The 25,000-nt window shown below is 39.9% G+C and overlaps 1 protein-coding gene and 1 long non-coding RNA gene across 2 annotated transcripts in view; both read right to left on the bottom strand.

Annotated features, from left to right (window-relative positions):
• The window catches only part of LOC143748476 (uncharacterized), a 28,086-nt gene extending 25,565 nt beyond the window's left edge, over window positions 1-2,521 (bottom strand). The window contains exon 1 of the long non-coding RNA XR_013206795.1: window positions 2,427-2,521. This is a non-coding gene — a long non-coding RNA (uncharacterized LOC143748476). The remainder of the gene's footprint in view (window positions 1-2,426) is intronic.
• Window positions 2,522-8,310: 5,789 nt separating this feature from the next.
• Window positions 8,311-25,000, bottom strand: part of LOC143748480 (receptor-type tyrosine-protein phosphatase S-like) — a 153,498-nt gene continuing 136,808 nt past the window's right edge. The window contains exons 33-40 of the mRNA XM_077240525.1: window positions 23,381-23,535; window positions 16,924-17,209; window positions 15,288-15,466; window positions 15,073-15,199; window positions 12,983-13,108; window positions 12,039-12,193; window positions 11,775-11,910; window positions 8,311-10,620 (exon numbers count right to left, since the gene is read on the bottom strand). Coding sequence (XP_077096640.1) covers window positions 10,552-10,620; window positions 11,775-11,910; window positions 12,039-12,193; window positions 12,983-13,108; window positions 15,073-15,199; window positions 15,288-15,466; window positions 16,924-17,209; window positions 23,381-23,535 — 1,233 coding nt within the window. The 3' untranslated portion in view covers window positions 8,311-10,551. The remainder of the gene's footprint in view (window positions 10,621-11,774; window positions 11,911-12,038; window positions 12,194-12,982; window positions 13,109-15,072; window positions 15,200-15,287; window positions 15,467-16,923; window positions 17,210-23,380; window positions 23,536-25,000) is intronic.

Below are 25,000 nucleotides of genomic sequence, written 5' to 3'. Positions count from 1 at the left end.
GAATAATCTATAATCATCATCAGCAGAAGAATCTATAGTCATCATCAGCAGAATAATCTATAATCATTATCAGCAGAAGAATCTATAATCATCATCAGCAGAATAATCTATAATCATCATCAGCAGAAGAATCTATAATCATCATCAGCAGAAGAATCTATAATCATCATCAGCAGAAGAATCTGTAATCATCATCAGCAGAATAATCTATAATCATCATCAGCAGAAGAATCTATAATCATCATCAGCAGAAGAATCTATAATCATCATCAGCAGAAGAATCTATAATCATCATCAGCAGAATCTATAATCATTATTAGCAGAAGAATCTATAATCATCATCAGCAGAATAATCTATAATCATTATCAGCAGAATAATCTATAGTCATCATCAGCAGAAGAATCTATAATCATCATCATCAGCAGAATCTATAATCATCATCAGCAGAATAATCTATAATCATCATCAGCAGAATAATCTATAATCATCATCAGCAGAAGAATCTATAATCATCATCAGCAGAAGAATCTATAATCATCATCAGCAGAAGAATCTATAATCATCATCAGCAGAATCTATAATCATTATCAGCAGAAGAATCTATAATCATCATCATCAGCAGAATCTATAATCATCATCAGCAGAATAATCTATAATCATCATCAGCAGAATAATCTATAATCATCATCAGCAGAAGAATCTATAATCATCATCAGCAGAAGAATCTATAATCATCATCAGCAGAAGAATCTATAATCATCATCAGCAGAATCTATAATCATTATTAGCAGAATAATCTATAATCATCATCAGCAGAAGAATCTATAATCATCATCAGCAGAAGAATCTATAATCATCATCAGCAGAAGAATCTATAATCATCATCAGCAGAAGAATCTATAATCATCATCAGCAGAATCTATAATCATTATTAGCAGAAGAATCTATAATCATCATCAGCAGAATAATCTATAATCATTATCAGCAGAATAATCTATAGTCATCATCAGCAGAATAATCTATAATCATCATCAGCAGAAGAATCTATAATCATCATCAGCAGAAGAATCTATAATCATCATCAGCAGAAGAATCTATAATCATCATCAGCAGAAGAATCTATAATCATCATCAGCAGAAGAATCTATAATCATCATCAGCAGAATCTATAATCATTATTAGCAGAAGAATCTATAATCATCATCAGCAGAATAATCTATAATCATTATCAGCAGAATAATCTATAGTCATCATCAGCAGAAGAATCTATAATCATCATCAGCAGAATAATCTATAATCATCATCATCAGCAGAAGAATCTATAATTATCATCATCATCGGCAGAATCTATAATCATCAGTAGCAGCAATAACAGCAGTTTAGCAGATCTATTCCACCAAGACCAAACACATTAACAGTCATATTCATTGCCACGCCAAACACACACTCTGAGAGTTGTCATGACAGAACTATTGATATTGCGAAGTACAACACATTTCTCACAAACAATTGTTTAGCATAGTAGGTTATAAATACCACATTATATTAGAATAGGAACCCCTTATTTTCAAAATACTTACAATATAAATCATTTGTAATGATCCAGGTTGTTACCCCTTTATTCCATAAATTTAGCATATTGTTCCCTTATACCTACATACTGTTATTGGTACACTATTATTACGAAAGGGCAAGCTGTACATTTCCTTTACTTACACTGTAACTGCGGGCTGCATATCTAAAGCGTTACCAAACTGTTCTGTATGTGAATATATTGTAAAATGTAATTTATTCCTGTGTTCCTAACTGAATTTTCAGCATTTTGCTGCATAATTATTCTGTAACATTATACATTTCCTGACTGTGACTTTTGAACAATTTAATGCAGCCTTGTTAAATTAAAATATTAGTTTTTTTTTGAAAAAACATTACTGTCCCCAAACGTTTGAACAGTAGAGTAAATACAGTATATTTATTCATATAGAGTTTATATATACTGTATGTGTGTGTATATAAAACAGGGAACATACTTGAAAGGTTCTCTCAAAGTTATGAACAAACTTTCTTCCTGTAACGTTAATAGAGTATTTGTTCAAAGTTATCTAGTCTTTAATAATGTTCTCAAAACATTAGCACACAAATTTAAATTGTATTCATAAAACATTTGAGTTAGAGGTTCGGGTTTTTTTCTTTATGTTTTTTAAATGTAACATTTTTTAAAAAAAATTTACCACTTGTTCAGAGAACCTTCAATAGTAAAATTCTCATATTGTTTGAGAAATTCAAATAAAATCAAATGGAATGTTTCCTTAACATTCATACAACCAAGAAAAAGGTTTTGTGTTATTATGTTGTAGAAGAACAATCCAGAAGATTAGAAGATTTAAGAGTCCCTGTATAATCTCATCCAAACACAAACACTCACCCTGAGCTGTCCAGAGAAAACTTCCTGTTTGCTTTTTTACTTCCCATCATGCGTGAGATTCAGACGTGTTTCCATTGAGCGTCGGTCTGCAGATCTGTGCATTATATCCATCAGTCAGATCTCACTGCAGATAGTAGAACCTGTGACCACGCCCACCTGCCAGAGCCACGCCCACCCGGCACAGAGCCACACCCACCTGACACAGAGCCACACCCACTTCTAGACTCGGCCACACCCGCCACCGTCAAGTCGAGTCTCCTTCATTTATACAGCGCTTTAACAATATAGAGTTTCACAGCAGCTTTACAGTGATAATAGGAGATTACAGTAACAGAGATTGTACAGCAGATCTAGAATAAAGTTATTGTCCAGATAAAGTTAGTTTTGGTTGATTCACTTCCGTTGTAAAGATCATTAGTTATTAACTTAGCGGCCGCTAACACACACCGTTCTAACAGTAAACACAAACTTTAATGTGTTCTGGACGTTCGTTCACACACAACAGTGTTTGAGCTCGAGAATACAAACTTTGAAACAGATTTTGCAAGTTTTGAAATATTTTGAAAAACTTTATCACCTCCGATTAAACTTCAAAATCGTGAATCTGTGAAAACGGTGACTGAGTGCACATGCATATTATGTGTTTAGTATATAGATATGAGCGTTTGAATATATATGTGCGCAGGCGTGTAGTCTTTCTTTACAAATGATATCACCAAATTACTTATATATTAATATTACTTATTATAATACAGAATTTTCAGTCGTTTCCGCGGATCCATGCGAACTGGAATCATTTTGATAATATTTGATCTGTACAGAGGTGAAGGGAAAGCGTTTCCATGGCTGTGTCTGAAACATGGACAATCTTGGCATCTTTGGTAGTTTTTGATTAAAACTTGTTGTAACATGTGAGTGTTTCTTGATCATTAAAAGTGATGTTAACCAGAACCTTCATATAAATCACAGTCTGATTGAGCAGCACTGTTTCAGACGACACCCATGTGGGTTTGTTTGCCCCGCCCACCAGCCCACTGAGGCCACGCCCACTGGATCAGTGTGTTCTTCTAAAGCACATGACCGGGGCGCACCTGCACGGATCAGGTGTCACACAAACACTAACTCATCAGGTCCAGATAGAGCAGATGCTATCAGACACACAAGAGACGATGATGAAACGATGATCTCTCAGGAATTCACAGTCATTGCAGAAGAAGAACGAGAAAGTACATCAGAATCAGAATCAGAATCAGAATCAGAAAGAGCTTTATTGCCAAGTGTGCTTGCACACACAAGGAATTTGTTTTGGTACTGAGGCTTCCAGTGGACATATACAAATACAACATGAAACATAATACTACAAATTATAAGAATAAAAAATAAAAATATAAATATATGAGAATAAAACTATCACAGTTGGGTTTAGTCAGAATAGACATTTCCAGATTTACAGATTATGAACCTATTTACAGTGTTTTGAATATTATAAATAAATAAATCTACATATAAGTATCACCTGAGTTGTGGGATATTGCACTAAACAGAGGGAGTATTGCACTTACAGGCATATGCCTTGGGAGGAGTGTTAACTGTTCAGGAGGGAAATGGCCTGTGGGAAGAAACTGTTCCTGTGCCGAGATGTTCTTGTGGCCAGTGATCTGAGTCTCCGTCTTGACGGTAACAGTTCAAACAGGTGGTGTCCAGGGTGAGTGGAGTCTGTGATGATTTTACCTGCTCTCTTCCTCACTCTGGAAGAGTACAGGTCCTGGAGGTTTGGCAGGGGGGCACCAATAATCCTCTCCGCAGTCCGGACTGTCCGTTGTAGTCTCCTGATGTCTGATTTGGTAGCTGAACCAAACCAGACAGTGATGGAAGCGCACAAGACAGACTCAATGATCGATGAGAGTGAGACTCTACAGGAATACATGAGAAACACACTTATAAATTCATTCATTTTATATTTTATATCCACAAGACACACAGACACAGACACAGACACAGACACACACACACACACACACACACACACACACACACACACACACACACACACACACACACACACACACACACACACACACACACACACACACACACACACACACACACACACACACACTCACAGATGTCATATCGATCACACGTTCAGTATGGTGTACCACAAGGCTCAGTACTAGGACCATTGCTGTTCACTCTGTACATGCTACACACACACACACACACACACTCACAGATGTCATATCGATCACACGTTCAGTATGGTGTACCACAAGGCTCAGTACTAGGACCATTGCTGTTCACTCTGTACATGCTACACACACACACACACACACACACACACACACACACACACACACACACACACACACCCTATGCATGCTACACACACACACACACACACACACACACTCTGTACATGCTACCTTTAGGAGATATCATTAGGAAGCATGGCATTAGTATTCACTGTATGCTGATGATACTCAGCTCTATATTTCCTCACACACCGACGAAACTTACCAATCCACCAAATTAACGGAATGGATAGCTGATATAAAAAAATCAATGACAAGTAATTTCCTACAAACAGTTTTTTGGACAATCTCTAGGACTAATTTCTCGATACGTTGGTCAGTTTTCCTACAGAACAACAGACTCTTTTCAAAACTGTTCAACTTAAGTTCAAAACCTGATATAATAAAAAACTGAATAAGACAGAAATTTGCTACATGTCTACAGTAAAACCATATTGAAATATATTCTAAATAGGAAAAATCAAATACTATCAAAGCAATTGGACGTATCCCAGGTGTTAGTCTTTCAGTTGAAGGGGAAACGTAGGAATTATTTCTATTAAGAAATGTGTCCTAGCGATTGTAAAAAAAACTATAATTGTGTGTGTGTCACATTAGCATAATGAAATTATATCCCACAGAAAATTAACAGCAAAGGTCAAGAATTTAATTACATTAAATTTTAGGGTTTTTTTCACCAAACCCTACCGTAAACCCCCAGAACACGTGGAATATACGACACGAGATCATTCTGTTATGCTTTTGTGTCTTTTTTTAAAGCTTGATGCTGATCGCTATTCGCATTAAAGAAAGACGGGCGAACGACATGAGAACAACACCAGGGTGAGTAAAGTATGTGGACCCCTGTGCCACGCGCTCCTCGGTTCTGTAGATATCAGCCCTCACACACTCATATCAGATACTGGAAACAACACAGTTTGAAGTTATTCTAACAAACGAGAAACAGATAATCAGTAAAATAATAAAGCAAGACAGTCACGCAGAAAAAAAACAATGAAAATGAGCAGAACAATGAGCAGTTTCTGCTGTCAGAGGATTCAGTTTCATCAACAGCTTCTCCAGATGAAGCTCATTCTGTGTGTGTGTGTGTGTGTGTGTGTGTGTGTGTGTGCGTGTGTGTGTGTGTGTCGCGTTACACAACCTCACCCCCTCTGGGACACATTAGAGCATCTCACACCTGCGCACACACACACACACACACACACACACACACACACACACACACACACACACACACACACACACACACACACACCTGCGCACACAAACCTAACCCTAACTTGAACATGATCATCATGGGTCGTGTGAATGCTAAACCAGTGTGTGTGTGTGTGTGTGTGTGTGTGATAATGTGTTCCTCATGATGATTTTCAGATCTCAGGTCAGATTGTGTTCAACACAAACATTATGAGTTCAACTGGTTTGTCAGACATTTGGCAGAGTCATTCTGAACACAATATGAATATGATTATAGGTTTAACACTGTAATAAATAATTCTCTTCCTCAGGGTTTCTGTCTTGTTTTCCAGCAAAAATATCTCAACATTCTTAAATCAAGATTAATTTACTGGAGAAGAAAAATGACTGAAGATATTAAGTAAAAAAAATATCAAAATGACGTTTTTGGTTAAAACAAGAACAAATATCTGCCAGTGGAGACAGAAAAATAATCTTAATTCAAAGGGAAAACAATAGGTTTCTGAAACACGAAGGCGGTTATTATCTTCTATATATAACATTACAGGATTCCGTCAGGAGCTTCATAAACACTTTCAGGGGCTCTTAATCTTAAATAAATTTATGAATTTAACAGCTCACTTTAAATTAAACTTACTTTATTAATAGAAAAAAATTAAATAACCTGTTAAACAGGAACGTATTATGCAATAATTTAAGACATTTCTTCTCATACGTAGAACGTTTTCTTCTAGTTCGCATTTGATTATGATTAATATGACATTATATAGGTTGAGCGTCGTTTTCATAACACATAAAGTTCAACAACATGAACTTTCACACTGTGTCTGTTTTATCTTGAACTGAACAGGAATTCTTGAAGATCTGGATATTTCAGTGCGTCTGGAACTGCACAGAACCAACAAAAGCAGGTTTAGGTTGAGAATGTGAGATCAGTGCTGGGATTAAACACACACGTGTGTGTGTGTGTGTGTGTGTGTGTGTGTGTGTGTGTGTGTGAGATGACGCTCACAATCAAAATAACGAGAGTTCTATCCGGGTGCTTTTCAGCTGATGATCTCAACATAAATCTGTGTGTAACAACACCGTGTACTAAACAGATGCGATAAGATTCCAGCGACAACTCGCGACGCCGAGATGCGTCAAAATCAATCAAAACCCACAGCCAATCAGAGCAGCGTGTGGGCGGAGTCTCGCGGCACCCGAGTAATCCTGACGGCACTCGCAATATAGGCTACTCAAATTCACAAATATTACACCATTTAGACATTATTAAAAATACATATGCTACTGAATAACTAAAACATTCTTTGTAAAAGAATACACTTGTTTGTTCACATGTTTGAACGTTCTTGTTTACATTTGTTTAATTTCAAGATCTGAGGTGAATTATCCATTGTTGCTTTTACAGCTACAAAGCTGGAGCACTAAATGATATTCAAAGTCACATTACACGCTTTTAACAACATTAAATAAAGCACATAAACATTACCTGAGATCATGGGCACCGCTAGAAATTTTGGGCCCTATGAAAGAATAAGGTTGGGCCTACCGCACCCATTCCATCAATAAAATCGATCTCTGGGGTCCCAAAAGTGTGTGGGCCCTAATAATCGTCCTAACTCCCCCTTAGCGGCGCCCCTGACTGAGATTATCACTGCCACACTTTGTGTTTGTTGTTCCAGCGCGACGTCGCAGAAAAATAGAAACCGTTTCTAAAATATAATCGTTCCCAGATAGCAGACCAACATTGAATCTACATTGAATCAATGTTAATGCATTAACCAAAAGATCATTGAATCAATGTTGAAATTAAACATTGATTTTTCATCACGTTTGCACCCTGAAATAATGTTATTTCAACGATGAAAAATCAATGAAAAATCAACATTGATTCAATGTTTGTCTTTTCAACACTGAAACATTGAATTATCAACATTGATTCAATATTATTTTAGCATTGAATTTTCATCCTCAACCAAAATGATGATTCTGATGGAATTTCAACATTTAATCAATGTCACCTTATCTGGGTTGCGTGTCGCGGCTGGTTAGCACGAACTCTGATTAACGTGGAAACGCTGTTATCGCGCGGTGTGTGTGTGTGTAGTAAGGACACAGTGTAAAGCATTTGCTCTGAAAAAGCCAGATATTTTTTTTTATATTTCTCTCATCGTGTGTGTGTGTGTGTGTGTGAGAGAGAGAGTGTGTGTAGTAGAACTACCTAATGATGAAATGTGACCTATCTAGTGATCACGATTCATCCACTCAGTTTAACTGATGTATAAAAATGAACATGGAATCGCAGACGATTCAAATAAATCAGCAGTTTCATCACAAATCACTGAAGAAATAAGAGACGACACACACACTTCTTCACGTCAGTATATCCAGTCGTTCTGTTTTAATACAAAGTCGACATATTATCTACACATATGCTCTGAAATCAGTAAGCAGAGAAAAGTGAAGCACTACGTAGTCATCAGCTCTCGGCCCTCGTTCCCTCGTCTGATCATGTGTTGCTTCGACAGATTGTGGGATTATTCCTGTGCTTTTGTCTTCAAAGGAACTTTTTAATTAGAGAGAATATTTGACTGAGAAACATCAGTCGTGAATGTGCTTTAAATTGAAGAAGAGAGAAACTGTGCTGAAGAAGATCAGAGTCGATCAGATGCTGAATCTGACAGAACATGGTCGATGATCCGCTCATAGTTGCCAATATTTGATATTAGATTCACATGAAAACCACATTCACTTTGCCCGATTAACAGGAGCGTCAGTTTATAACATGTGCTGACAGGATGGAGAATACATTAGGCAGTTTTGTGTAAAGGTGTGGTCACATAAGTGAAATTTTGTTAGGAAATTATGTTTTGTCTATAGTTTAGTGAAAAAATAACGCTCTTCCTCAGTGTTTCTGACTTGTTTTCCAGCACAAATATCTAAACATTCTTAAATCAAGATACATTTACTGGAGAAGAAGCAAAATAACTGAAGATATTAAGTCATAAGTGTATGAAAATGAAGTGAGTTTGAGCTTAAAACAAGAACAAATATCCAATGGAGTCAGAAAACAAATCTTAATTCAAATTCATTATTTTCTGACTCTATTAGCAGATATTTGTTCTTGTTTTAAGCTCAAACTCACTTCATTTTGATGCATTTTTCATTTTTAAATATCTTCAGTCATATATCTTGATTTAAGAATGTTTGTATTGGAAAACAAGAAAAAAAATACTGAACGAGAACATCTTTTGCGATGTAATCTCAGCAGTTTTTACACATTTACACAATTTTGTGGAAAAGAGTCTAATTCTGGCTAATTCTAAATTGTTAGTGAAATCTAGGGAAATAAATTCGCATGTATTCCTAGTGAAATGACACACGTGACCACGTCTTAAACCTCACTTGCTGTCAATAAATGATTCGTCCTTACATCACATTTCAGTCAATCATGTTAACATGGTATTACCCTGCTGGTTTAGTGCAGTTTACCACGGTATGAAAACCTGAAGCTGATCTGATGCTCTTTAACCCCGCGTGTGCTTGCTCTCGCTCCGTTTGACTGATAATGCCGATGAGAACCATGTGACGTCTCAGAACTCTAGCGATTGGCTGAGGTTTGGGCTCTGAGGACCGTTGGCTTCTCTAGAACAATCAGTGCACAGGAAATATATAAAATATCTGAGAGGGTTTACGAAGCACAACACTGTACATCTGAGCCATGTACAGTCACATTAGCCAACTACACCACAGCTCACAAATCATAGTGCCATAAAAATCATGTAAATAAATAGATCCTTAAAAATTCAAGCATATCAACAACAAAATGAAATAAAAAAATCAGGTCGATTAAATATTTGACAACAACGATAATAAGGCTCACTTCACGTCCCGAACCGCCTGGTTTCCCGCGATACTCCTAAACATCACGCCTTCGCTAAACTAAACATGACGGGAAGAGTTTCGCGAGTGTGTTCTAGATCAGATGTTTCTAGCGTTAGACTGCGATTCCTCCTAGAACGTGTGTGTCGAATCATCTATATGTTCTGGGATGAACAATGGTCTTCCGTCTCGTTACGCAACAGCCGAAAGAGCAAAAGAACATGATACAGATACGAGATTGAAGCATCGAAACTCGCTCGCCTCTCAAACACGCGTAAGCAGCAGAAAGTCTTGTAGAGACACACAAACACAGTATTGACAGGAGTTGATCCGCCTCGCTCCGTTAGGCACAGACGGTGGGAGATCTCGTTTAATTAAACTCCCGCTTAATCGTCCGATGGCAACGATCCCGCCATTCAGACGAACGAACGAACGAACGTCTGACGTTGGCAAAGACAGTTCGAAGAAACTCCCACTGAAGGGTGCAGCAATAATCCAGGCTTTTGATTTCATAGTTTCTTGTTGTTTTGCTTTAAATAGATTTTTTTGTACATGTAATATTTTCCTCTTCATCCACGGTTTAATATTTCTAGAAAGCCGACCACAACATTAATATCAATAAGTGAACACTGAGGTAATAGTTTGCGTCTCTGGTGTGTGTCCTCTGCGAGGGTTTGCTGGGGTCGTCGAGGGGAAGCTGTTCTTCACTTGTTCTTGGCCTTCTTCTTCTCTTATGTTGCATAGTGATCAAAACTTCCAAGGTACTCGAGGCCGGCCTGATAGCAGAACTGATACTCGTCCTGTGAACACACACACACACACACACACACACACACACAGATCTGATCACATGACTGCAGGAGACGAGGTCAACGCCTGGGTCAAACACACCTGAGCCTGTGAACTCTCCAGGAACTAAAGTCACCTCGAATAAGAGTTTGTTCCCTGTTCATCACTAGTGCATTATATTCTCTGTTTGAAAGACTAAAAAGATAGTGCTTGCTTGTGACAAAACTCTGCACTGGGGTCCTCAGGGTGGTTGCTAGGGCGTTGCTATGTGGTTGTTAGGCAGGTGCTATGGTGTTGTTAGGATGTGGTGGGTGTTGCTAGGGTGTTTTGGGTAGTTACTGTGGTGTTCTGAATGATTGATAGGGCATTGTGACATAGTTGACAGCCAGTAGCTAGTATGTTGTGGGTGTTGCTAGCGTGCTCTCAGGCAGTTTCTAGGGTGTTATCGATGTTTGCTTTGGTATTGCTACGTCTAATTATTTACTATGCTGGTCCTGGGTGGTTGCAAGGGTGTTGCTATGCAGTTGCTAGGGTGTTCTGGGTGGTCGCTAGGGTGTTGTCTATGGTTGCTAGACCATTACTATGCTGATGTTCTGGGTGGTTGTAAGGATGTTGCTAGGGTGTTTATAGGTGATTGCAAGGGTGGTTGCTAGGGTGTTGCTAGGACATTGTTATGTGGTTGCTAGGTATTTTCAAGGGTATTCTAGATGGTTGCTAGGCAGGTGATGGGGTGTTCTGGGAGGTTGCTAGGGTCTTGTCGATGGTTGCTAGACAGTTACTATGGTGATGTTCTGAATGGTTGTAAGGGTGTTGCTAGGCACTTTCTAGAGTGTTTTTGGGTGATTGCAAGGGTGGTTGCTAGTTTTTTGCTAGGACATAGTTATGGAGTTGCTAGGCAGCTTCTAGGGTATTCTAGATAGTTGCTAGGGTGTTCTGGGTGGTTGCTAGGGCGTTGCCGTGTATGTCTCTGTAAGCACATTTAATCGTTTGATATTTACTATATAAATAGAACTTTCCAATAACTGTTAGCATCATAGTGTCTGTGGTAGGTTGGGTCTGAGCTGGGAAAGTATGTTCTACAGGAGGTTCAACAGGAACGGGACTGACCCGAGATCTTCCACAGACTCACAGCTCGATGGTGAACGGTGATGTGTGTTTACCGTACCTCAGTCTGCACCATCGCCGGCCGTTGCGTGCGCAGCATTTTGACGGTCTGGAAGATGTCGACGGCGCCCTCGTAACGCATGCGCTCCAGCACGATACTGAGAGTGATGAACACACCTGTGCGCCCGACGCCCGCACTGAGAGAGAGAGAGAGAGAGAGAGAGAGAGAGAGAGATGTCTCAGGATTCGGCTCATGTTCCTCTACAAACACTGAGTGTGTGTGTGTGTGTGTGTGTGTGTGTGTGTGTCTGAGTATCATCATCACCTGCAGTGGACTGTGATTGGTCCATCCTGACCAAACTGCTCCTTGGTTTTATGCACCTGTCCAATGAAATCAATGAAACCCTCCCCTGACTTTGGAACACCTTGTTCTGGCCAATCGGTGAACTGGAACTGTCGGACGGTTCTGGACTGTCCATCCTACGGAAAAAAGGACAACGAGTCTGAACATCTCCAAGTGTGAGAAACACTCTGACTGCTGAGGCACATGAGGTCAACATCCTGAATATAAACACACACGTGACTTTCAATCTCTCTTCATGAGGATCCATGCATCTCATGTGCTTCTAGGGTGTTGCCAGGGTGCTCCAGGGCAGTTGCTAGGGTGTTCTGGGTTTTTGCTAGGATGTTGCAATGTAGGATCTCAGCTGTTTGCTATGGCATTGCTATGTGGTTGCAAGGTAGTTACTATGGTGTTATGGGTGTTTGCACGTGTGTTGCTAGGTTGTACTGGGTGGTTGTTAGGCTGTTGCTAGGCAGTTGCTATGATATAGTTATGTAGTTGCTCTTGATGAGGATTTATGCGTCTCATGTGGTTCTAGGGCATTGCTAGGGTGGTCTGGGTTATTGCTATGGTGCTCTAGGGCAGTTGCTAGGGTGTTGCTAGGGTGCTCCAGGGCAGTTGCTAGGGTGTTGCTAGGGTGCTCCAGGGCAGTTGCTAGAGTGTTGCTAGGGTGCTCCAGGGCAGGTTTTAGGGTGTTCTTGGTTGTTGCTAGGGTGTTGCTATGTAGGAGCTCAGGTGTTTGCTATGGTATTGCTATGTGGTTGCAAGGCAGTTAATAGGGTATTATGGGTGGTTGCAAGGGTGTTGCTAGGCAGTTGCTAGGCAATTAGGTTCAGTGTTGGCTCAATCCAGGCTCAGTTCTGCTTCAGAACATCATGTGCATGTAAGATCAGATGGTACCGCGGTAAACGACGGCCTGTACTCACCCTGGCGTCGGTGACTTTGAACTCTCTCAGGATGTACTGTGGCATGTTGTATTCTGCCATGGGATCCACCACGAAGTACTGATAGCGAGCCGAACGCTCCGCCGGCCAGTACTGATGACACTTCTCCTGTCGACACACACACACACGCACACGCACACACACACACACACACACACACACACGCACACACACACACAGTAGAGAAGCTGCTCATTTCCTCATGAAAACTAGGATGAAAAATCTTCCTTGACCAGCTTTTATTTCTCCGTGACTGAGACGAGATGACATCATTACGACTACATCAACATGCAATATCGTGATGAAAAAATACGAGACTAAAATATAGTTTAAAACATAAAAACTTTACCAAAATCTCTCAATAATTTCTTCAACAAAAAAGAGCAGAAAAATAATATAGAATGTTTTTAAAAAGCCACTACGAGCTTTCACGCATGCGAAACGTATAAAAATGTAAAAAAATGTGTCAAAGTGAGTTTGAGCTTGAAACTAGAACAAATATCTGGCAATGAAGTGTAATATAAATTTTAATAGTCATTGATCCCCAACAGATATCATAGGAGAGAGAACCTATTTAATGTGTAAAAATATATGTGTGTACGTGCTTGTGTGTGACGTTTCAGGAACATATGGGACAGGACCTGTGACCTTAGGGACGGTCAGTGTTGGCCAGTTTATTACCAGTTTGTGTCTGTAAGTATAAACTGAACAGCAGTAAGGACCTTATCTGAGTGGGTGAAAGGTACAGCGGGTGAGGAGAACCTTGAAAACAGTATAAAGCCTGTCTCATATCTTCCTGTTGAGTGTCACTCTCTTGCACAGCGTAACTTCTGTGTACTAGACTGAACCTATTCTTGCAAGAATGAATACTTTCCTTTTTATTAATTTGACTCTGAGTGTCTCCTACGCAGTGATGATGTTTAACAGAATTTTTGCCACAACAGAAGTCAGAAAAATAACTTGTTTTCCCTTTGAATTAAGATAATTTTTCTGACTCCATTGGCAGATATTTGATCTTGTTTCAAACACAAACTCACTTCATTTTAAAGCAACACCAAGGAACTTTTCCTCTGCGGTCGCCCTACAGGTTGGAACCGGAATTGTCCATTACCGCTATAATTTAGCCTTAGTAGTTTTCTTATGTCTCATCAGAACTACAGAAACGAGACCCGATCTGGCAATCTTACATAGCGTGGATAAATCAGATAAAGGACCGCAAAGCTGTGACATAAGTGCATTTCACCAGGTCACGACTTGATGAAGCACTGAAACCATTTTGGGAACATTATTTTAAGGTAAAAATTCTTACTTAGTGTTGCTTTAATACATTTTTGTCTTAATATCTTCAGTGATTCTGCTTCTTCTCCAGTAAATGTATCTTGATTTAAGAATGTTTAGATATTTGTGCTGGAAAACAAACAGAAACACTGAGGAAGAACATGATTTTTTGCGGTGTAATAAATCCAAACATGATCTCGACTGGATTGTTCCTGATTGTTGTTGCTTTTTTACTGTTGTTTAAATAGAAAAAAAACATTTAATAGAATTATTGGAATTACTCACTGTTTTAGCTTTTAAGAGAAGCTTTCGAGTTTTACCAGTTTTCATAATATAGAGAGTGTGCTAACTTATATGATAATATTATAAATCAGGAAATGAGTCAACATTCTGTTGATTTGTGCTTACAAGTGAAAGTGCAATAATTCTGATGAAATGTAAAAATGACAAAAATCATGATCAGTAATTTAAGATTACAATTCAAAACAAAATTATTGTGATGATCAGTTTAACCATTATGGAGCATGACTAAGATATGAGTAAGAAGTAGTTTTGGGAGTAACTCAATATTGTAATGCATTACTTTAGATAAAAAGTAACTAAGTAACGCAATTAGTTACTTTTTTGGGGAGTAACGCAATACTGTAATACATTACTTTTAAAAGTAACTTTCCCCAACACTGACTAAATATGATAAAACTAAATCTGACCGAGGACTAAATATGATAAAACTAAATCTGACCGAGGACTAAATTAAAAGCAGAACGAGCTTGTGTTTTGCTCTCGGATCTCACCCGTCCCATCTCACGCAGTTTGGTCAGCATGACCACGATGGTGGAGTTGTGTTCCCACAGGGTCCTCCAGAAGTCCTCCGTTGTCTCTGCCAGCGGCCCCTGTGTGGCGATATACGCCTTCTGCTGCCTGAACACACACACACACACACACACACATTTAGACTAGCTCAGTTCAGGTTCTGCTCGCGTCTGGTAGAGTCAGAGCAGGGGAATACCTGTATCCGTCGATGAAGCTGGCGTTGATGTAGTCGGACCCTTCCAGGCCTCTGATTGGCTGCAGACACACGCGTGTGGTTTCGTACGGCATGATGTTCACCAGCCGGTTCTTGAACTTGTTGCAGGGCAGATTAGCACTAACGAACCTGGAGGTGTGTGCTTTAGTGTTGGCCAGACGCTGACGGACACAATATGGTCACGGATTTAAACTTATGCTTGTTATATGAAAGTCACATTAAAACTGTCCTGGAAACACTTTATGATTATTAAAACTGTTAATGCACTATGCAAACTTTCAATCTCAAATAGATGTGCATTTAATATGAAAATTCATCATAAAAATATAAATTACATGTTCAAATTCCGGTGACCTAAACAAACAGTGTTATAATAAATAAATTAACAAACCCTTGTTATTTATTGTATGGGAATTATGTACTGTATATATGTGACTGGTCAAAGGTTTAGAATAAATATGATTTTTAATGTTTCTGAAAAAGTCTCTTCTGCTCACCAAGACAGAAAAACTATGAAATATTATTCCAATGTAAATCAGCTGTTTTCTATGTGAATATATAGTAAAGTGTAATTTATTCCTGTGATCAAAGCTGAATTTTCAGCATCATTACTCCAGTCTTCAGTGTCACATGATCCTTCAGAAATCTCTATAATATGATGATCTGATGCTCAAGAAACATTTATTACTCTTGTTGAAAGCAGTTTTTGCTCCTTCATATTTGAATATAAACCGTGATTCACAACCATTTAAAAGTTTGTGGTAAAATAAAAATAATTTTATTTAACAAGGACACATTCAATTGCTCAAATTGAGAGTAAAGACATTTACAATGTTACAAAAGATTCTATTTTAAATCAATGCTGTTCTTTTGAACTTTCAATTCATCAAAGAATCCTTAAAAATAAAATGTATGACGGTTTCCACAAAAATATGAAACTGTTTTCAACACTGATAATAATCATAAATGTTTCTTGAGCATCAAATCATCATATTATACTGATTTCTGAAGGATCATGTGACACTGAAGACTGGAGTAATGATGCTGAAAATTCAGCTTTGATCACAGGAATAAATTACACTTTACTATATATTCACATAGAAAACAGCTGATTTACATTACAATAATATTTCACTGTTTTTAATTTTTTTTTGTTCAAATACACGCAGCTTTGGTGAGCAGAAGACACTAAATATATTTATTAATTACAATCCTTTGACCAGTAGTCTATATTGTTGCTTGTTTATCGAGGAGACATGTGATGTGTGAAAGTACAATATCACTACTATTAGTAGAATTTTAATGTAAAGCTGCTTTGAAACAATCTGTATGGTAAAAAGCGCTATATAAATAAAGGTGACTAAATAAAGGGTCTTTACATTTGCCCAAAAATAGTGTTTTTGATGTTATTAAAAAACAAACAAGCAAGCCCAGCCCAGGTGAGAAAAAGTAACAGTAATGTAACTTTTCTTAAAAAGTAACTTAGTAAAGCAATTAGTTACTTTTTTTTGGGAGTAATGCAATATTTTAATGCATTACTTTTAAAAGTAACATAGCTCAACACTGACTAAATCTCACAAAGGACTAAATTGACTGGACCGAACCCAGACTCCCGCACCTTGAACTCGAGCTCCATCCCGCTGACGTGTTCTCCGGGCTCCACCTGCGCGAGCGTCTGTATGTACGAGCACAGGCTTCGGGCCGCGACCTCAGTGTTCCCGCAGGCCACGGCCTCCAGCAGCGCCTCGTGGATGAAGCCGTACTGGTCCTCCGTCTGGACCATGTAGTTCCGCTGCGAGCGCATCAGGGTCACGTGACCGTACACATCCACCGTGCGCTCGTGGCGGAGCCGCTCCAGCATGGCGTCGATCACGATGAAGCAGCCGGTGCGGCCCACGCCGGCGCTGAGACACACACGGAAAACACCAGGGTTTTACTACGGTGTAATTTCACTGATCTGTTTCCGGTTACTAATCCAAAAACTGTCTGATCTCAGACTCACAGACGCTTCCATCTGACACAACAGAGAATCGTGGGATTATACACTGTAGTGTGTGTGTGTGAAAGCGTGTGTGTGAGAGTGTTTCATCATCTGACACAACAGAAAAACATGGGATTATAAAGTGAAATAACTTTAATCCAGATTACAGAGGAACAAGCATGATCCTGAACCAAGCGTGCCACACAAGTGCTGAAAAGTGAAGCAAAGCGTCTCGATCGCCCCCCAGTGGCTGGTCCCAGTATAGCTCATAAACCCTGTGTCTCGATCGCCCCCCAGTGGCTGGTCCCAGTAAAGCTCATAAACCCTGAGTCTTGATCGCCCCCCAGTGGCTGGTCTTAGTAATAGCTCATAAACCCAGTCTCGATCGCCACCCACTGGCTGGTCTTAGTAATAGCTCATAAACCCAGTCTCGATCGCCCCCTGGAGGCTGGTCCCAGTATGGCTCAGAAACCCCGAGTCTGGATCGCCCCCCAGTGGCTGGTCCCAGTAAAACTCATAAACCCTGAGTATTGATCGCCCCCCAGTGGCTGGTCTTAGTAATAGCTCATAAACCCAGTCTCGATCGCCCCCTGGAGGCTGGTCCCAGTATGGCTCAGAAACCCCGAGTCTGGATCGCCCCCCAGTGGCTGGTCCCAGTAAAGCTCATAAACCCAGAGTCTCGATCGCCCCCCAGTGGCTGGTCCCAGTAAAGCTCATAAACCCAGAGTCTCGATCGCCCCCCAGTGGCTGGTCCCAGTAAAGCTCATAAACCCAGAGTCTCGATCGCCCCCCAGTGGCTGGACCCAGTAAAGCTCATAAACCCAGAGTATCGATCGCCCCCCAGTGGCTGGACCCAGTATAGCTCATAAACCCTGTGTCTCGATCGCCCCCCAGTGGCTGGTCCCAGTATAGCTCATGAACCCAAAGTCTCTTTAATTTCTACATGTCCATAACTGTTTATTTCACACAGTAAACTTTGTACTAACGGTTTCTGCGGGATTGTGGGCGGAACCTTGATATCGCGACTCCACACACACTCACTACTGCACAGATTTAGGTCCTAAATCAGCGCAAGATGTCAGCGCCATATTAGGACTTTGGCGGCTTCACTTTCCCCAGTGTGTGAGTGTGAGTGTGAGTGTGAGTGTGTGTGTGTGTGTACGTGTGTGTGAGTGTGAGTGTGTGTGTGTGTGTGTGTGTGTGTGTGTGTGTGTGTGTGTGTGTGTGTGTGTGTGTGTGTGTGTGAGAAAAGGTGTGTGTGTGTGTGTGTCAGTGTGTGTGTGTGTGTGAGCATCAGTATTGAGATCACACTGCACTGCAGCAAAAGGTCGAATCTTCTGAACTTCAGCTCACTTTCACAAACCCTCGTCCTCAATGAACCCAGTGAATCCCAGCAGAACCTCAGTGAGTCAGAGACCCGGTCGAGACCAAAACCAGAACCAGAACCTGCGAGATTCAGATCAGCACCAGACAAATCTCTGATAGTGATGGGAAAAGCTCTGAATCAACTGAACCACTTGGTTCTCAAAATGATTCATTGTTCTGAATCGGTCTGAATGGCACACGCTGGCGACTCCTGCTGGTCAGAACGGTGTAAATGCAACGAAAACTGCAGGTAAAAACACCTTTTAAAAACAATTGCAAATGTTACAGCAATTATCAAATCATCTAATACCATTGAATATTAAGTGTTTGTATAATATGTGCTATTTAATTAAATTGTATGGCTTTTTAAAGGCCAATAATAGTCTATTAACTACAACTCTTCCTTTTTATTATACAAATGTGTGTTAAAAAATGTGTACAAATGTCTAAAACTGACCTGAGATCAGGTATAAACTATATAACTGCTGGTTTATGGGTTCACAGAGATCATCACCCTCATGAAACGTTTCTAATCAGTTATGACGAAACAAATCCACGTTTACTGAAGTCATGTGACTCTGAATCGTTGTTACACGCTCCGAATCACTGCTTGTAAACGAATGATTCTCAAGCTTTTGAAGCTTCACGAAGCGGCTTCTGTCTGGACTTTGAGGACAGACTAGTTTAGTCTCGAAGGCCGTCATCAATCAATGAATGAATAGCAACTTTTATATAACAAGCAGAAGAGTTACTCTGCAAGCGAAAGCCTTCGAGAGGGAATAAAACACACACACATCAGTGTTTACAGTGCATTTATCCTCGGCCCCAGGGAAGACGCAGATCGATGTGAAACAGAAGCTTGGCATTCGAGAGCCAGAGAAGGCCTGAACACCTGATGTACACGTTACATCAGAAGAAGAAGTTACATCTACGCTAACGCTAGTGAAGACCTCCTCCTACTCTATACAGATTAAACATTACCAATGATTCCAGGTCACGTGGATCCGCGCAAACGACCACAAATTCTGTATTTTGAATTTTTAAGGGCAGACAAGGAATATGGCGATTTCACTTTGTAAAGTAAGATACACGTCTGCGCATATATATATTTAAACACACACACCTGTAATGCGCGGGTCAATGTATAAACAACCCGCACCCGACCGACGTTTTCAACTAACCCGCCCGCAACCGCAAAAAAATAAAGAAAATATTGAACCCGACCCGCTTCCTGACCCGCATTTTTTTAAAGTAGTAAATGCTCATCGTAGCGTCATTGGGCCATAGATGTAGGAACTAGGGGTGCGGTGCGATGTGTGATGTTTATGTTTCGACCCTGCTTGAAGAATTCATCAGCAGATCAACTGAGAGAAAAGTGTGAAAGCCCTTAGGAGCGCAAACTGTTATTTTTCTGAATGCTGTATGATATAGCCTAGTGTTATGTAATAAAGGCTTGATTTATTCATTTATTTCGTTTCATTTTCTTAAAAATTAAGATGCTGCATGTGTTTATCCAGTCTAATCGAAGTGTGCGTCTCTCCCCGACTTTCCCAACAAAAATACCGCCCCTCTCAGAAAATACATATATTACCGGCCCTTAATCTGCACGTTTATAATATTACCGACCCTTAATCTGCACGTTTATAATATTACCGGCCCTTAATCTGCACGTTTATAATATTACCGGCTCTTAATCTGCACGTTTCTTATATTACCGGCCCTTAATCTGCACGTTTATAATATTACCGGCTCTTAATCTGCACGTTTATAATATTACCGGCCCTTAATCTGCACGTTTATAATATTACCGGCTCTTAATCTGCACGTTTATAATATTACCGACTCTTAATCTGCACGTTTATAATATTCCCGGCTCTTAATCTGCACGTTTATAATATTACCGGCCCTTAATCTGCACGTTTATAATATTACCGGCCCTTAATCTGCACGTTTATAATATTACCGGCTCTTAATCTGCACGTTTATAATATTACCGGCCCTTAATCTGCACGTTTATAATATTACCGGCCCTTAATCTGCACGTTTATAATATTACCGGCCCTTAATCTGCACGTTTATAATATTACCGGCCCTTAATCTGCACGTTTATAATATTACCGGCCCTTAATCTGCACGTTTATAATATTACCGGCCCTTAATCTGCACGTTTATAATATTACCGGCCCTTAATCTGCACGTTTATAATATTACCGGCTCTTAATCTGCACGTTTATAATATTATCGGCTCTTAATCTGCACGTTTATAATATTACCGGCCCTTAATCTGCACGTTTATAATATTACCGACTCTTAATCTGCACGTTTATAATATTCCCGGCTCTTAATCTGCACGTTTATAATATTACCGGCTCTTAATCTGCACGTTTATAATATTACCGGCCCTTAATCTGCACGTTTATAATATTACCGGCTCTTAATCTGCACGTTTATAATATTACCGGCTCTTAATCTGCACGTTTATAATATTACCGGCTCTTAATCTGCACGTTTATAATATTACCGGCCCTTAATCTGCACGTTTATAATATTACCGGCCCTTAATCTGCACGTTTATAATATTATCGGCCCTTAATCTGCACGTTTATAATATCACCGGCCCTTAATCTGCACGTTTATAATATTACCGGCTCTTAATCTGCACGTTTATAATATTATCGGCCCTTAATCTGCACGTTTATAATATTACCGGCCCTTAATCTGCACGTTTATAATATTACCGGCCCTTAATCTGCACGTTTATAATATCACCGGCCCTTAATCTGCACGTTTATAATATTATCGGCCCTTAATCTGCACGTTTATAATATTACCGACTCTTAATCTGCACGTTTATAATATTACCGGCTCTTAATCTGCACGTTTATAATATTACCGGCTCTTAATCTCCACGTTTATAATATCACCGGCCCTTAATCTGCACGTTTATAACCGGCCCTTAATCTGCACGTTTATAATATTACCGGCTCTTAATCTGCACGTTTATAATATCACCGGCCCTTAATCTGCACGTTTATAACCGGCCCTTAATCTGCACGTTTATAATATCACCGGCCCTTAATCTGCACGTTTATAACCGGCCCTTAATCTGCACGTTTATAATATTACCGACTCTTAATCTGCACGTTTATAATATTACCGACTCTTAATCTGCACGTTTATAATATTACCGGCCCTTAATCTGCACGTTTATAATATTACCGGCCCTTAATCTGCACGTTTATAATATCACCGGCCCTTAATCTGCACGTTTATAATATTCCCGGCCCTTAATCTGCACGTTTATAATATTACCGGCCCTTAATCTGCACGTTTATAATATTATCGGCCCTTAATCTGCACGTTTATAATATTCCCAGCTCTTAATCTGCACGTTTGTAATATTACCGGCTCTTAATCTGCACGTTTATAATATTACCGGCCCTTAATCTGCACGTTTATAATATTACCGGCTCTTAATCTGCACGTTTATAATATTCCCGACCCTTAATCTGCACGTTTATAATATTACCGGCCCTTAATCTGCACGTTTATAATATCACCGGCCCTTAATCTGCACGTTTATAATATTACCGGCCCTTAATCTGCACGTTTATAATATTATCGGCCCTTAATCTGCACGTTTATAATATTACCGACCCTTAATCTGCACGTTTATAATATCACCGGCTCTTAATCTGCACGTTTATAATATTATCGGCCCTTAATCTGCACGTTTATAATATTACCGACCCTTAATCTGCACGTTTATAATATTACCGGCCCTTAATCTGCACGTTTATAATATTATCGGCCCTTAATCTGCACGTTTATAATATTACCGGCCCTTAATCTGCACGTTTATAATATTACCGGCCCTTAATCTGCACGTTTATAATATCACCGGCTCTTAATCTGCACGTTTATAATATTACCGGCTCTTAATCTGCACGTTTATAATATTACCGGCCCTTAATCTGCAAGTTTATAATATCACCGGCCCTTAATCTGCACGTTTATAATATCACCGGCTCTTAATATGCACGTTTATAATATTACCGGCCCTTAATCTGCAAGTTTATAATATCACCGGCCCTTAATCTGCACGTTTATAATATCACCGGCTCTTAATCTGCACGTTTATAATATGACCGGCTCTTAATCTGCAAGTTTATAATATTACCGGCGGTAATATTACATTCGGTTTCTCGAGCGACAACAGTGAGCAGTTCTGACGCAACGGCAGAAGATCCAGCAAAGCCTGAAACTGTTCTGTCGTTGAGCACAGACGAGCACTGAACACTATTGACCAGAACATGTCATCGCTGTCTTATAAACACCTCAGGAACTGTGGACACTTGTGTAGAAGTTCAACATGATGATGAGATGATCACTGTAACTCCACAACAACTACATAAATGTCTCCACTAACATTCATAAACTCTTCCTGAGTCTCTCCGTAAGGCTGCACTCGCTACTGTTTATTCTGGGATACTGGATGAGTGAGATTGGCCTGTTTTGTTATTGCCGGAGTTTCTGAAGCTCGTGTAAAGACTCCGCCCTCTTCTGAACAGGGGCGGAGCTGCAGCTCATTTGCATTTAAAGGGACACACACAGAAACAACGCTTTTTTGTTCATAGCTCTCTTATCATGTCTTTCGCTGTAAAGCTGTTTGAGGCAGCCCGTACTGTTAAAAGCGTTAAATAAATGAGGGTTGGACTTGAACTCTGACCTGCAGTGGACGATGACGGGCCCGGCGTCGGGAGGGTTGCAGGCTTTCACCCTGCGGAGGAAGGCCAGGAATGGAGTGGGATATTCGGGAACGCCATGGTCGGGCCAAGCCGTAAACTGGAACTGTCGGACCTCCCTCCTCTCGTTACACCCGCTCTAATGAGGAGAAGACCAGGGTCAGAGTCACTCACACACACACACACACACACACACACACACACACACACACACACACACACACACACACACACACACACACACACAGCCTCTCCTCTCGTTACACCTGCTCTAATAAAGGAAAACACCAGGATCAGAATCACACACACACACACACACACACACATACACACACACACACACACACTGTACGACACACACTGTACGACACACACCATTTCTCAGACGATAGAATAGAAACTAGGGATGTGACCAGGGCCGGCTCTAGCCCATTGGTTGCCCTAGGCGAGATTGAGTTTTGCGCCCCCCACTAAAAATACTTACAAATGATAAGTATTTATTAAACTAAACCAAAATTATCTTATAGTCTGTCCAAAACTTCAACAAGCTAATTATGACTTCAACTGTATAATAAATTGTTCATTCAAATGCTACAAATAAGGTTCAATGATATTTCTATCATCCTACATAGTTGCATTGTACAAATACATTTTGTCTGACCACGTAACTTGTAGTATATACATTACAATTACTGCCACCACTACTATTATTACTAATCTATTAGGCTGCTACAAGGTTAAGGGGGTTTCGGGGGTATGCCCCCCGCAAGAACATTTTGTGTATTTTAATGTTAAATTCATCAATCTGGTGCACTTTGAGAGTTCAAAATTAAAAGCTCCAACCCAGATTAAGTGTGCAAATTGAACAAAGAAAAATTCAAACCTCTTTTAGTTACAGTGTCTGTCTACATTACACTACTACATAATAATAGTTATAATATTAATCCCATGACAGTAATGGCCATAAGCTATTGTAAAACAAATGCACTGAAAATAAAGGAAACTTTCATAATTAATTTTGTTACTTGGAAGTAACCCAGCGTCGCCAATTAAACAAAACAAAACGAATGGGCCGATGAACGAGTTTTATGGGCCACTAAGACAAAATAAATAAATAATAAAAGTATGATGTATCGGCCCAAAAAGCACGTGGAATCTCTCCCATCCTGGGGGAAAAGAATCCGCTCCCGGCGGTCCCGATGGCCAGCATGCCTGTGCTGTGCACAATACTAAGTACATTTTTTTCGTTTGACACCTAAATGGCTGAGATGAGAAGACTTACCTCTATACTGGGCTTTCTTTTTATCTTGTTGCGTTCCTCGTTTTCGTCCCTGTGCATCAGAGGGTTTCGATCAACGCGCCAGCAGCTGAGCACTTGCCTAACGTAACGTAACGTAACGTAACCCGCCCGCTAGGAAATTATCGACAATAAACGTGTGGCTGAGGGGGCGCCTTAGGATGATCATGTTTAATAAACTTGTTTTTGTTTCGCTTGTCATTCTAATTCTGTGATTAATGGGAAGTAGGCCTAGGGCGTCATTAGAGGGCGCCGCGCTCGCGCCCCCAACACATTTGTCGCCCTAGGCAACCGTCTAGTTCGCCTA

This window comes from Siphateles boraxobius, unplaced genomic scaffold (genome assembly GCF_051911475.1).
Source record: "Siphateles boraxobius isolate OS27281-9 unplaced genomic scaffold, OSU_SipBor_1 238, whole genome shotgun sequence".
Lineage (NCBI taxonomy): Eukaryota > Metazoa > Chordata > Actinopteri > Cypriniformes > Leuciscidae > Siphateles > Siphateles boraxobius.
The sequence above is the reverse complement of the archived record's forward strand: the minus strand, read 5'-3'. Positions and strand labels throughout refer to the sequence as shown.